Below are 15,562 nucleotides of genomic sequence, written 5' to 3'. Positions count from 1 at the left end.
TCCAAAAAATTACATACTATAATATGATGTCGAAAATTTCAGAAAAATGACGTACTATAAAATATGACGTCAAAAATGTTAGAAAAATGACATAGTATAAAATATGATGTCGAAAATGGCAGAAAAAAGACAGTATACTATAACGTCGAAAATTTCAGAAAAATGACATAGTATACTATGATGTCGAAAATGTCACCAAAAATGACATAGTATACTATGACGTCGAAAATGCCAAAAAAATGACATAGTATACTATTACGTCGAAAACGTCACAAAAAAAGGACATACTATACTATTACGTAGAAAATGTCACAAAAAAAGACATAGTATACTATGACATCGAAAACGTCACAAAAAAATGACTCCTAAACTATGACGTCGAAAATGTCCATAAAAATGACATGCTATACTATGATGTTGAAAATGTCAAAAAAATGACATGCTATACTATGATGTCGAAATAGTATACTATGACATAGCGTGTCACAGTATGACATGCTATACTATGACGTCGAAAATGTCCATAAAAATGACATGCTATACTATGACTTCGAAAATGTCCAAAAAATTACATGCTATACTATGACTTCGAAAATGTCCATAAAATGACATAGTATACTATAACGTCGACAATTTCAGAAAAATGACATACTATAATATGACGTCGAAAACGTCACAAAAAAACGACATGCTATACTATGACGTCGAAAATGTCCATAAAAATGACATGCTATACTATGACGTCCAAAATGTAAAAAAAAATGACATACTACTGTATGACCTATAGTATGTCACTACATATGTACGTATGAAATGTCATACTATACTATGACATTTTTTGGAAAATGACATACTATCACGTCGAAAATGCCCAAAAAATTACATACTATAATATGATGTCGAAAATTTCAGAAAAATGACGTACAATAAAATATGACGTCGAAAATGTCACCAAAAAAGACATAGTATACTATGACGTCGAAAAAGTCACAAAAAAATGACTCCTATACTATGACGTCGAAAATGTCCATAAAAATGACATGCTATACTATGATGTCGAAAGTATAAAAAAAATGACACGCTATACTATGATGTCGAAAGTATAATAAAAATGACATGCTATACTATCATGTCGAAAATGTCCAAAAAAAATGACATGCTATACTATGATGTCGAAAGTATAAAAAAAATGACACGCTATACTATGATGTCGAAAGTATAATAAAAATGACACGCTATACTATGATGTCGAAAATGTCCAAAAAAAATGACATGCTATACTATGATGTCGAAATAGTATACTATGACATAGCATGTCACAGTATGACATGCTATACTATGACTTCGAAAATGTCCAAAAAAATGACATACCATACTATGATGTCGTAAATGTAAAAAAACATGACATAGTATACTATGACTTCGAAAATGTCCATAAAATGACATAGTATATACTATGACTTCGAAAATGTCCATAAAATGACATGCTATACTATGACGTCGAAAATGTCAGAAAAATGACATACTATACTATGACGTCGAAAATGTCAGAAAAATGACATAGTATACTATGACGTCGAAAATGTCAAAAAAAATGACATACTACTGTATGACTGTATGTCACTACATATGTACATATGTACGTATGAAATGTCATACTATACTATGACATTTTTTTGGAAAATGACATACTATGACGTCGAAAATGTCCAAAAACATGACATATTATGACGTCGAAAATGTCCAAAAAATTACATACTATAATATGATGTCGAAAATTTCAGAAAAATGACGTACTATAAAATATGACGTCAAAAATGTTAGAAAAATGACATAGTATAAAATATGATGTCGAAAATGTCCAAAAAAATAACATACTATACTATGACGTCGAAAATGTCAGAAAATTGCAATACTATATCGAAAATGTCAGAAAAATGACATACTATATAATATGACGTCAAAAATGTCAGAAAAATGACATACTATACTATGATGTCGAAATTGTCAGAAAAATAACATACTATACGATGACGTCGAAAATGTCCAAAAAAATGATATAGCTATGACGTCTAAAATGTACAAAAAATGACATATAGTATGACGTTCAAAAAGACCAAAAATGAATTATAGTATAGTATGACGTTCAAAAAGAGCAAAAATGACTCATAGCATAGTATAACGTTGAAAAAGAGCAAATATGACTCATAGTATAGTATGACGTTCAAAAAGAGCAAAAGTGAAACATAGTATAGTATGACGTTCAATAAGAGCAAAAATGACTCATAGTATAGTATGACGTTCAAGAAGTGCAAAAGTGAAACATAGTATAGTATGACGTTCAAAAAGAGCAAAAGTGACACATAGTATAGTATGACGCGGAAAAAGAGCAAAAATTAAACATAGTGTAGTATGACCTCACGCACACATTAGGTATTCCCTTGCCAGTCAGAAACTTGCTGGCCTAATAAAGATGTACATGATCTTATCTTCATAGAGAAATCGTAAGCCGTTGGGAATTCTGGCTGCATTAAATTATTGCTGCAATTGTTGGACTAACAGGATTCCCTCCTCCAACTCTCTTTTACATCTCTTGACTTTCATTTGGTCATCTGCTTCTCCCAAATTGGATTTTTATTTGCTTGCACCTGTACACACCTCATCTGCCACACTCCATGGCCTCGTTTTCTGATAGGAAACCTGCCGTTTTCATTTTCCTCCTGTGCTTCCACTTTCTCCCCTGCATCCCATCAACTTGTTCTTTACAAGAGGATTAGATTCTTTCACTCTGTGTGTCTCTCCTCTCATCTCCTCCTCCTCCTTAAAGTCGCCAACATTAAATCAAATTAGGGTCAATGGTGCAGTGTGGGAGCTAATCCGGCAGCACAAAGAGGCTTAGGAGATGCACCTCCTGTTCCCAGATATTATTAAAAGTCAGCTGTGAAATAACAATTTCTTCCATCAAAGCTGCAAGCAGATTTAGGGGTCAGGTCTGCAAGATATGAGTCACATACACAAACATCGGAATGAAGGGACTAAATGAAAATACATCTCACAACTCAGAATATGATTGGAAAAAATATTAAGTTTATAGTAACATCTCATTGGACATTCTTAGTATATCATAAAACATATAAGAAAAAAACTATGTCAATCCTTAACTATGGGATTAGAGTCTACTGTACCTTATTAAGTATTCATGACAAACTTTGATAAACTTGGTCATAACTGGTATATAATACATGCATGGTTTTAACAAACAAAATCTCTAATACATGGCAAGCATCTATATTATACAATCCTTAAAATCCAGTGTCCCTTTAGAAGTTGCCTAATTACTAAATTGAGCACAATACTGTAGACGTTAGGGAATAATGGTGAATGGCATCATTAAGTACAAGGATTACATGAGCTAGGGATAAAGTTGATAAAGTCTAGAGAAGAAAGCAAATAAGTTCAATTTCCAATTTAATCCATGTAGAGGACACAGCAGCCATGTGGGAGAAGGTGCTTTTGCAGGAAATCAATAAATGCACCATCCATCGGATGACACGTGGTAGATGTTACACTACGCTGGACCTGCAACAAGTTGTCTCAGTTTAGGTTGGCAACTGGTAGTGCTAATTTTAATTAGGGGTATCAACAGCGTAAAAAGTGATGAAAACAATCAATTTTTTCAAATTCTATTTGTAAAATCTGCTAAACCATATAACTTTTCTTTCCTTTTTCATTTGAGAACTACTTTATGAATGTAATATGATAAATGGGAAAAAGCTCCAGGGGTAAGAATATCTTTGCTAGGAATTTCTGAAGCTTTGAATACCACATAATACATCTGTCCTCTCTGACCCACAGGGTACATTACAGAAGTTTGTTGACGACCTATTTGAAACCATCTTCAGCACCGCCCACCGGGGAAGTGCCCTGCCACTGGCAATTAAATACATGTTTGACTTCCTGGACGAGCAGGCAGACAAACACAGCATCCACGACCCGCATGTGCGACACACATGGAAGAGCAACTGGTGAGTTCAAATTGGCAATATTTACTATTTATGAACACAAAATTGTTGACACATCAGGTGTGGTTTCTTTGATAGAAAGTTATTTGCTCATTTGTGCTGCGGTCTGGCTTTTTTCAAGGCCTCTTGTACATTTTGGCACGTATACCATAGCAGTGTCTTGTCACTGCCAAGTTCCTCCATGTGCTTCTTCTCTTCCTAATACCCATTAGCCACAGGGGTGTGTAATCTTCGTTAAAGCCATTCACAAGAGGCTAATCCAATTGGCTGCCAAGACTCTCCATGATCATCATAGGTTACTGGGCCAAAATAATGCCCGTCACTGTGGAAATCTCCATAGTGACAAATGTGCACTTCCGGGTGCATGAGTACACCTCTAAATTAATATCCCCTTATTAATTTAGGCCACGTTGACCTCTGTGAAACCACTTTATGAAGCCTGGTTGAAGTTGAATAACCAGCCACGAACGGGAACTGAAGAGAAATGAAAAGGTGATGAAGAAGAAGTGGATGCAATGGGAGTTAAATACACTAATAACTCGTTAGCCTTCTGGCCTCTGTCAAGATCCCAGCATGCATAGCACAGAGTGAGGCTCAGAAGGACAATTCAAGATGGAGAGAGGAATAGGTTCTTGGAGGCCAACGAGGAAGTGTTTGCTTTTCATTTTAATTTTGGTATTTCTAGTGTCATGTCATGGGATAGTTTGCGGTTTTTAAGTATTTTCTGACAGCAGAACAGGTTTTGTAGTATTATTTTCTTAATGGGCTCCATCTGTCATAAATGACCAGCAATCTATCATAGGAAACTGTCAAAAACTGCTGAGACTGAGCCGGTTGTAGTTGCTTGAATGTGCATCTGCCTGCACCTTCTGCGTGAATATGCATAAGTTTAAACTGGAATATTAGCTGTGACAAAAGGCCAAGAGTAGAGAATAATGATGCAAGCATCTCCTCCAAGCTGAGCCCCCATCCCATTAAGTCCCCCATTCTCATTGTCATCATACACACCATTAACCTCAGCTGCAGTGAAAGCTTTTGCACCTCAATGCAACCCCCAAAGTCCCATTTACCCCCGTCCCCACCCGCCAAGTATCACAGTATAGCCCTGCCCTTAAATTATTCCCCCGCCTACCATTTGCCTCCTATCTCATTTTCATGTGGTTCTTAATGGTGTTACTATGACGTTAGGTTTCAAATAACATGGTCTACACTGAAAATCTGAATGTTTCTTCAGTTTATTCTGCAAGCTGTCAAAAGTGAAATTCATTCCAGTTTACCTTTGCTTTTGTTAAAGTTTCAGACACTCTGAAACCAACTTGCATACTTTTATTTTCTACAGAAGCTTTAAATAACATAAATGCTCACTCGTTTTCTTCTGCATTGTGTTGAGTTCAGCTGTGGATTTATTTTTGCAATAAGTCTCTACATAGTTGAATCACTGGCTCTAGGAGCCTCTCCAGATGGTATCCTTTGGATTAATGGCAGCGTGTCGGCGTCTGCTCACATCTTCTCTCTTCTGTTTTTTGCCTGCCTGTCGATTGCCACAGTGTGTTTTTCGTGTAGAGGAGATAGAAGGAAATTTAATTACTCTGCAGAACTGTCACATAGATGTGGATCATCTGTCCTCAGTGCTACTGCAGCACCTCCCTACTCAGACTATAAACAGCCCTGTTAGGATAGAGATACAGATTAGTGCATGTTCTAGTCATAATTAATGTGCCTTTCTCATCAAAATTTGCATATTGGCTTATTGAAGTCCTTTCTGGAGCAAAGCCCACTAGATTGTGTTTATAAAGCTCGTCACTTTCCTGGCTACATTGTAATGCCTCCAGTGTCACATATCCAACCATTTGCTTGTTGATGGTAATTACCCTCACTATGAATGCACTTCGAGCAAATTATATGATTCTATAAAGAAACTGGGTTTTAAACTTCCTGTGAAAATATTATATATCCTCAGTATGTATATGACAGTCATTTACCTGTGAGTTGTACCAACGCATTTGAACTATTCAGTGTAGAATTATCATGTAACAAACAACTTAAATGTGTTTGAATAACAATATTTTTGGGACTGAATTTGTAGGTTTCTCTTCAATACAGACAGTGTTACACATACACTCAACTATGTTTAGTCTCAGTTTAAACTGCTTAGCTGTTGATGAAGCTAATAGTGAATCATTTTATATGTATTTTATTAACTTTTCACAATACAGGCAGTTTCAGAATTAGTAATGAGATCCCAAGCATGATGCTACCAGCAGTTTGCTTGATTAAAACCAGTTTTTTAGACGTTTGTTCTTTGGGCTCATTGCCACTGTAGACCCCAAATATTGAGTTGTAAGAGCAGCTACTGCAGACAAATAAGTCGTTCTTTTTAAATGACTTTAGAAGAACGTCCTTATACCCATGTTACATTAACCATGAAACATCAGCAAGTATATTACCTCAATAAAGAGCCTGAATGAATGTTACTTATACAATTAGCTAATATTTATTGCAGTCCAAGGAGTTCTTTGTGATATAGATATTACAATACATTTATAAGCATCACTGTGATTTTGTTGCTGATTATGTAAAAGAAAAAAAAGGATTCTGAGCATCAGTAGTTTCTTTATACTGATGAAAGGTTAGACTGCCCATTAAACCAAATAAGGCAACTTTGCCTAAAAGGCCCCATTAGCTGGCCTTTGTAGTCATGAATCAGTGGAAAGGGTCTTTTTTTTCCATGGTTTCATGCACCACCCATCATAATTCCTCCTGGATAAGCGAAGCCCTTGATCTTGGCAGATGATATTTACCCCTAATCCCCGACCGAAACTCCTGATCAAAAAACATCATTCATATACACAGCATGAGCCAACTGCCAAATTTACACGCTTTGGTAATTTTTAGTGGGTGATGCACAAGAATTATGATGGAAATTTTAAAAACTAAATTACAAAATTTGCATGGGTGACTTCATCATTGTGGCAACCACTGCCCTATTGAAAGAGCAGATTGCCAATGATCACTGCAGAACAGCAGTGCTGTTAATATCCCTTTGATCCCTGTACCTAATCCCACTAGATTATTTGCTTAGATTAATTTTGCAGGCATAATACAGAGATCTTTTCCAATACCAAATCCTCTTTTGTTAGAATGTACATCTGAATTGCTTTTGGGCCAAAATACATACCACTAGTGTTCTGCGAGTATTTTAAATGATTTCATTTCCTTTTTTTAATGATTATTGTGCCACTGAAACACTTGTACTGGTTAGAATACGCTGTCTGTCCTGATTGATTTTTTCCTCATATCACCTAAAAAGCTTATAAAATATTAAAGCTACAGTGATCCGCACAGCTCTTTATTAATACCACCTGAGCTTCTTTCACAGCAGCTGGCCCAGTATCTATTTATTTTGGCAGAAACAAGCTCAGCAAATAAAAAGACTTGTATATTTTTATCATTCTGGACAGGCACAAAAATAGGACCCACTTGCACAAATAAGCCAATATGAATTGTGTCACAGTGCAGCCTCAAGTGAAGACTGCTGGACACTGTTTGAGAAAATGAGAACCGGCCACCACCTGGTTTTAAAGATAAAGCCTTTATTGAATTAGGCAGATACAGGAGCAACAACAGCAACTGTGTACTTGCTTTTCAACATGATTGAATCTTCACCCCCTCTGGCAAGTAATATGTTCATGCCTATTGACTAACTCACTGTGGCAAATTTCAAAATGACATTTAAACTTCATCTTAAAGCAATTCTGTGTTGCTTTGCTTTGTTTTCTGTGTTTGAATAGCTAGATTAACATAATGTCATTCACATGGAGCTCATGATTTTAGTCATTTTCATCACTAAAATTAAGGAACATGTGGAGAAAACAAGGGACCAAAGCATGGTGTTACACCTGGAAGTCTGTAGTGTAAAAAAAATGTTTAACACAATGTCCACCCTAAATAAAAGTAGCTCATAAAGATTTATAAGTTATTATATCCAACAGAAGGAGGAGGTTGTTACAAAAGCAACAGTTTGGCATCTTACAGAGGGATTTGACTGTTTCTGCCTAAAACTGTAAAAAACAGAAGTTAGAGTTTTCTTTGTCCATGTTTGACTGATGATGTACTACAGTAATATAAATGTCAAAGCCTTGACTATGTATAGTAATAATAGTTCACCACTAAACTCTTTTGCTCACCTTTTTTCAGCCTACCTCTGCGCTTCTGGGTGAATGTGATCAAGAACCCCCAGTTTGTGTTTGACATCCACAAGAGCAGCATCACAGATGCCTGTTTGTCTGTGGTGGCCCAAACCTTCATGGACTCCTGCTCCACCTCAGAACACCGCCTTGGGAAAGACTCACCATCCAACAAGCTGCTTTATGCCAAGGACATCCCCAGCTACAAGAGCTGGGTGGAGAGGTGAGCACTTACTGGATGGATGGAAGGAGAGAGAACTTACATTAGCTATGTGGCTGTAGCACTGATCTATGAGCTGTGAAACCCCATCCAAATTACAACACAGTGAGGATGGATGGGAGTGCCTAGGGCAAGAGAGCTGCAGCGCATGTGAGGAAAAAAAGAGAGAATATTAGAGGTACAAGCAGCAGAATGTGGTAATGTTAAAATTAAGACTTCACATTCTTTATTCTTTATCACCAATTAAATCCTGAATAAAAGATAAGACACTGTAAATTGGTTTGCAGTATCTAAAATAGCTAGATACTATTCTGATCTGAACAATAACCAAAAAGTTGCATTTTAAGCCACTGAGGATCTTCAAGTTAAAGGCTAATTACATTTCTTTGCATCAAGACTGCGTTCAGTACATGTATCTGGTGTCTTAACTTTAGTGGACATCTGTCAACATAATGTGAAAAAGCTTAAGGGGTGTAAATGCTTTGCTAGGCCCTGTAACATTAACATTCTGACTTAAGTAATTTTGAAATATTTTAAAGGCTCACATGTTAGCTGTCAATTTCTACCCGCAATGATTTATTTTCAAGTCACAATTTACATGCAACTGATTTTAAAGTTTACATTTTGTGACAGTCTTTCATATTATAATTGATAATTGTTGTAGATTACACTTTTTAGACCACTGAAGGGCATTTTCAGGTCAAGCGGTTTTAAAAGCTGTATCAATGAAAGGACAGTTGGAGGAATTGTGAATGTAGCAAAGACATTTATGAGAAAATAGTCAAATAGTTCACTTTCAGGCTAGATAAAAATTCTGAAACAAACACACCTGCTTTTTGCACTAACAATGCCCTGCTAGGAGCTCAGCATTACTGCCTTCCAACACTGAGCAGGTGTTGATGTGAGCATGACCTCTGTGAGCAACACCCACCTGTCTTTCTTTTGCTCAGTTTGGTCTCTGAGCTTGTCTGGCAGATACTCGCTCACACACACTCCTAAAATTATTTAGCTATCCAGCAGGCCTGTCCTCAAGTGGCTGCAGCTACAGGAATTTAATATGTTAATAAGCTGTTTTAATTAACATAGCTGAGCAGGGAAACACAGCTGTTGCTGACACTGACTGATTGCCTTTAACTTAATGGACCATGTGTGCATGTCTACTGTTGTGGTGCTGAAATCTGAGGCAGCACAGCCTCCTCAGTCACATTACTACAAAACACACATGTGGTTTCTATAAAATATGCATTAGCTAAAAAATAATTAATGGGAAGTAAGAAAAATATTAACACCTTTCTCTAAAAAAGTTTTCCTGCTACTTTGTTTCTCAACAGGTACTACTCAGACATTAGTAAGATGCCAGCAATCAGTGACCAGGACATGAATGCCTACTTGGCAGAACAGTCACGGATGCACATGAATGAGTTTAACACCATGAGCTCTCTCAGTGAGATTTACTCATACGTGGGAAAGTACACTGAGGAGGTATGTAACACCGTTACATTTCTAAAGAATGCTCTTTTCAGAACGTGAAACATGTCAATCCTTTATTGTAGCGTTGGTGACTGAATATTACAGAATAATTTAAAGAGATACATCAGCCATCTGCACAGTATGTTAATTACTAATCCATCAATACTTTGTTGGGCCTCCTTTGCTTACCTACACAATTCCACTCTGGTCTCATCTCCATTCCTTCTGGGATTTTTACCATTGAGATCAATGATGAGTTTCATTTTCTGAAATAAATGAGAAAATAGAGATAAAAACATTTAACATGATATGTATGGTTTCTAAACTGCTCAGCAAAAGAGTTTTAATAATACTACAGCTGAGTAGTATTATTGAACTATCCCTTTACATACTGTAATTAATGATTTTTATTGATATGACAAGTAGATTATTAATAAATGTTCCATGTTTGCCTTCCTGTCCTGCAAACAGATTGTGTGTTCACTTGAGCAGGATGACGTAGCCAGGAAACAGAGACTGGCCTTCAAGCTGGAGCAGGTGGTGGCCTTCATGAGTCTGGAGAGCTGAGGACCGCACTTCCCAGGGTGCACTGGGAAGAGACCCCGTCAGAAACCGAGCTGTGCCTGAGCGAAAACCTGTCCCCATTTTTTTCCATCATTTGACTTCCACCCTCAGCTTTTCAGAGATTACTTCTTCCTCAATTTTTCTTCTGCTTCCCTCCTCCCTGAGAGATATTTTGTTTTCCTCATCAACACAGCTGCATAGACTAGTTTACCTGAATATTCGCGAGGGGTGGTGCGCAGCTGAGGTCAACGTCTCCTGCAGTGCAATGTGGGGCGTCCCTCAGCTTCATCACAGGGGGGAGCTTCTTTGGGGGATTACTTGAGAGCTGGCCATATTGGCGTCCTCCCCCTGCTGGATTAAAAGAAGAAAAAAATTTATGTTGCCTTCAAGAATTTACACTGATAGTAAATCTTTGGAAACTACAACGTAGGGTGTCCATATGTTGAACTTTTAAAAAATAGGATAGTTAAGATAAAATCATCTAGAGTTCTGTTTAATGTAGTTCTAGATTCAACATATGGCATCAAGTGCAAACATCAAGAGTGATGACTGCAAGCCAAATGAACACCTCTGGAGAAAATTAATGCAAGAATGGTTTGCCAAGTTTACACTGTACCTTCAAGCAAAGCATACATATCCGTGAATCTGGGTCAAATCCAGGCAAACCTAGAATGTTTTTGTGTTCTTTAAATGTAGCTCGGGTTGTATCTAAGGACAAGACTGATGGGGTGTGGGGCGGGAATATCGCTCCCTGAACTTTTCCTCCCTGAAACAAAGCAGAGCATCCTCAGCCTTTAGCTTGTTGTACCTTTCACACCTTTTTACCTGCCTAGTGTACTTTCAAGAAATAAAAAAAAGCTCATGATTTCTGCTTCCATGGCTATTGCAAATTAAAGCTATTAGATCAAATACTAGAGCCCCACCCAAGTTGGATCCTCTGATTAAAAAGCACACAACCAACTCTGGAAGACAAACACCAGAAGCAGTCTCTTCCAACGGTCTATCAAAGCACACACAAAAATACACAAGAGAAAAAATAAATCAGCAGCTGCCCAGATATCCACAACAACCCTAAGGAGCTAAAGGGAGAAGCTGACTGAGATGCACGGAGTAAGAATGACTGAACACAGAGTAGCCAGAGATGGCTGACTGCTACCTAAAGGGGCTTTGTTGTCTGAGTAGTACGTCTTTTCGAGGATGTTATTATTTAAGACTTTCACTTGGGGAAAAATGAAACGAGATGGACTTTGCTGGTCAGCCAAAAACCAAAGGAGCTTGAAATTTTCAAAAAACGGTCAAAAATGTATTTATACATTTTAAATACATATTTATATGTATTTATAAAGTGCCACTGAGGAACTGACAAAAGAAACCATATTGTGACTGGAACTGTAAGAAGCCTGTGTGATTTTTTCTGACCTCAGTGTGTCGAGGTGAGAGGCTCCGTGGGCGACGTGATCCGATCCTCCCCGGTCTCTCCTGCTCTCGGCACACCAGCTGCCCTTTTTTTGTCTGGCTCCTCGATTAACAGCTTATCTGTTTTGCACAAGCATTGGAGATGGTAGCTAGCTGCATATGGCAAAACTCCAATTTCTTGAGGCACTCTTTCTGTATTAGTGTAGTTGTCCTCAGTGGTGGCAGGGGGCGGCCTTCTCCAAGCCTCAAAGAAAAGAAACAAAATTCTGTCAGCATCACAGACATGAAGAGTAATTACAACTTGTCGGACATACGCCGGCACCATGAGAGTGAAAGAGTGACTGAAAGTGATGATGGAGGCGCCCTCCGTACCTTTTGACCTCTGCCCTTTCTTTTGCCTTGACAACGTGCCCCATGTGGTGATGTGAATGTGTGAAGACCGCCCTAGGTCCACCTTGGGTCCTTTATTGGCTTTTTAAGCGCATGTAAAATGTAAACCATTTAAGAAACTTATTTTAAAAAAAGTGAAAAACAAGAAAACTAAGCCTTGCAATGATGATGTGGATGTGTTCTTTATTCTTTCTTTTGCTTGGAAGAACCGAGATGGGAAAAAGTGGACTGTTCATATAAGAAAAACTGTTTAAGGTGGAACCTTTATCCTGTTTGGCCTCCTGCAGAGTTTCATACCCACAGTTTTTGTGAAGTGGTAGTTGCTAAATATTACAGATATTTACCTTTGCATGTTGACCTATTTGGATGGTATGAAATGGAAATGCCTTGCTCAAAGATATTCATATACTCCTGCAACTACTTGGGAGATTTAGGTCTACCATGTCTTTCATTACAGGCCATCAGTGCCTCCTGTGTGGTTCATATTTTGGGTGAGAAAACATACAAACCCTGCAGTTGATTATTTTACCACCCATCTGTTGAGCTTGGACAGAAAGGAAATGTATCAAGAGCACAAAAGGAACTTACTGATGAAAACCAACAGACATTGCTTCATTTAAAAAAATTATTTTGGCTAGAGTTGCCCCAGGTTTTTGTAAAACTTGAACCTGTTGATACTGATTCAGAATTTTCTTCAAGTAACTGCCAGCAGCATTTAATGTGTTAGAAGTGCAGTAAACATTACTCACTAGACCCTTAACCCTTGGCTCCAAACATTTTGAAATCCAATAAAACTACCATGTTGACATCTCCAGCTGTAGATCATCTTTTCTTAGCGATAAGTGGGTCAGCACCACTATTTCAAAAAGGCTGAGTTTAATCTTTACACAAAGTAAACTCTAATTTTACCTCTCAGAGTTACAAGGGCTGAACAACAATGAAAATCCAGCATATTCTATGACTAAGTGAGGTTGAAAGTTCAAAATCAGAAACTTTACTATAATGCATTCAGCCGTCCTGGAATCTACAGAAGTTGGCTCCAGTTCAATCCACTTCTTGGCCAACTCTACACAATATCTTCAAGGCATTTTCAAATTCACCATTTCCTGGCATACAGCTCATTTCATACTCTAAAGTTTGACATGAAAAGAACATGACTACAAAAGTAAAAAATGAGAGGAACCAAAGCCACCAGCAGCCTGAACAAACAGCCAGTATGTCTCCACAGAATGTAACTTCTTTCTAAATAATGTCTTAGTTTATTTATGCTTTCTCTGACTTCAAAACACATCACTGAGACTTCTTTATTCAGTAATGGCTTCCACACTAAAGAGTGCTTTTGGCACAACCCGCTACCGCTTAGGGTATAGTATATTCACTGATCAGGGAAAAAAAATATGTGAAAATAATTGTCCACCTTTTTCTTATGAGGAGATTCCTTGCCTGTTGCAATTTAGAGAAGTACACTTAGACAGGCAGTTGATCTACATATCAAAGATTTTCTGAATTTTAAGAAACAGCAAACTGAAACTTTCAGTAAAGACTCTCTATACATAAACCATGTCTAAAACACAGAAACAATGAAAAGCACAAGCTGAGGGTCCTTGGATGTCATTGTAAAACTCTCTCCTCAGTGCTACTTCCCAGCTTTCCTTTCTTCCTGGCTCAACATTTACCCTCCAACAAAGGTTGCCTGCTTGTAGCCTCCTCATGCTACCAACAGCACAGATAAAGTTTCCACCTTCAAACATTTTGTAGGAATTTAAAATGTCCTCCTAGCTCAGTGTTATCGCAGGTGTTACACAAACATGGTAGAAAAGACTTTTACTAGATCATATCTGAAAGATAAAGAGTATCTTATTGAGAGATAAAAACGAAACCTGGGGAATTATAAGGCGAGCTTCTCTAACTTTGTTATAATTGTATACCTGTGTATGTAAATATAATGCATTCCTATTTTGCAGTCAAGAACAAAATAATATTTGTAATATAGAATAAACTTTATTATGAAACAAATGGCTGACTAGTTCTTGCTCATTGCCTCATTTTATACAATGTTTCAGTTTGATTAAACATTATTTTGCAATCTGTCTTATGCAAATAATCATTCATTCACCTGGACAGTTTTGTATTTTACTGGACTGGACTGTTTGTAGAAGCAGTAAAGACCATAATGGAAGTTCAAATAGATATTTTTGCATAACAGGTCTCTTTTAAAGCTGCAATTCAATTTCGGTGTTTCTTTCTAAAGAAAGGTGTTAAATATCTGAGAAAGCAGCCAACCTTAGGTGCGTGTTCACAATCCACGATCAGATGGTGGTTCATGGCATTTCTGGAGATCGCAAGGTTGCTGATGTAACACTCCTGTAAAGCACAAAAAAATAAATAAAAATGTAAAACCTTCCACAGGACCACAACCTAAATGTGTCAGTATAAGAATCTATGGCGCCGTTTCTGTCTTTTCTTGGCTTGAAATGATAGTCTATTATACAAATGACAATTCATATCAGCTCACATTTGTTTTCACCCCCTTTGACTTGTGTTCAGCACAGCTGAGATCTTCTCAGATCTACTTTTTTTTCTTATTGTTGACTGTGTGGGTGCTATAAATGTACTGCTCTGTAATAATAGTATAAGTAGATAAAAATAGCTTTAGAATATGCACTTAGACAATTGATAGTTTGACCAAAGATCACCATATGCAGGGATTATAATGAACCTCCTTAGGTGTTGCATCATGCACACAATGTATAACAGAAAAAAATCAGCAACAGGAAGTTAACATTCAAAGGCTATAATTTCAGCCTGCATTTAGACAAGCAGAGGCCGAGTACAAAGTAAAGGCATCCAGTTCAATAAACACCATTGTCAAAGCATCAGATGCTAAAGAAAAAACTTTCCATATTAGTGACAGACATCTCACACAGTAGCAGTGGAATGAAACACAAACTATATATGCAACTGAATAGTAATCAAATATTTAACATCTGAAATCCATGTTTAACACGTAAAAGTCACTTATTCAAACAAGCGCTACCACGTCTGGCAAGCGTTGTCAAACTATTCTACCAGAAGTTTGCAGATGGCTACAAAAGGCATAACGGCTATTGCTGCAAGAAAGTGCCTGAATATGCAATTCTTACCTACTGTGGACTAAATTGAATCTAAAGTAATTTCAAGTATTTTTGCAGTTACTATTTTTGAAAGCCGGTGAAGTTGTCTGTTGTATTGAGTCTATCCCAATCAAAAATGTCCAAATGAATCAATAGTAACATTTAAATGAGCTTTATGAC

General features: G+C 37.3%; 1 protein-coding gene across 1 annotated transcript in view; it reads left to right on the top strand.

Annotated features, from left to right (window-relative positions):
- The window catches only part of plxna4 (plexin A4), a 248,239-nt gene extending 233,684 nt beyond the window's left edge, over window positions 1-14,555 (top strand). Inside the window, exons 29-32 of the mRNA XM_023350185.1 lie at window positions 3,856-4,025; window positions 8,220-8,432; window positions 9,761-9,911; window positions 10,371-14,555. Of these exons, the coding sequence (XP_023205953.1) occupies window positions 3,856-4,025; window positions 8,220-8,432; window positions 9,761-9,911; window positions 10,371-10,466 (630 nt within the window). The 3' untranslated portion in view covers window positions 10,467-14,555. The remainder of the gene's footprint in view (window positions 1-3,855; window positions 4,026-8,219; window positions 8,433-9,760; window positions 9,912-10,370) is intronic.
- The last annotated feature ends 1,007 nt before the right edge of the window (window positions 14,556-15,562 follow it).

Source organism: Xiphophorus maculatus, chromosome 17, assembly GCF_002775205.1.
Source record: "Xiphophorus maculatus strain JP 163 A chromosome 17, X_maculatus-5.0-male, whole genome shotgun sequence".
Classification (NCBI taxonomy): Eukaryota; Metazoa; Chordata; class Actinopteri; order Cyprinodontiformes; family Poeciliidae; genus Xiphophorus; species Xiphophorus maculatus.
Note: the sequence above shows the minus strand (reverse complement) of the source record. Positions and strands in the feature narration are given on the sequence as shown.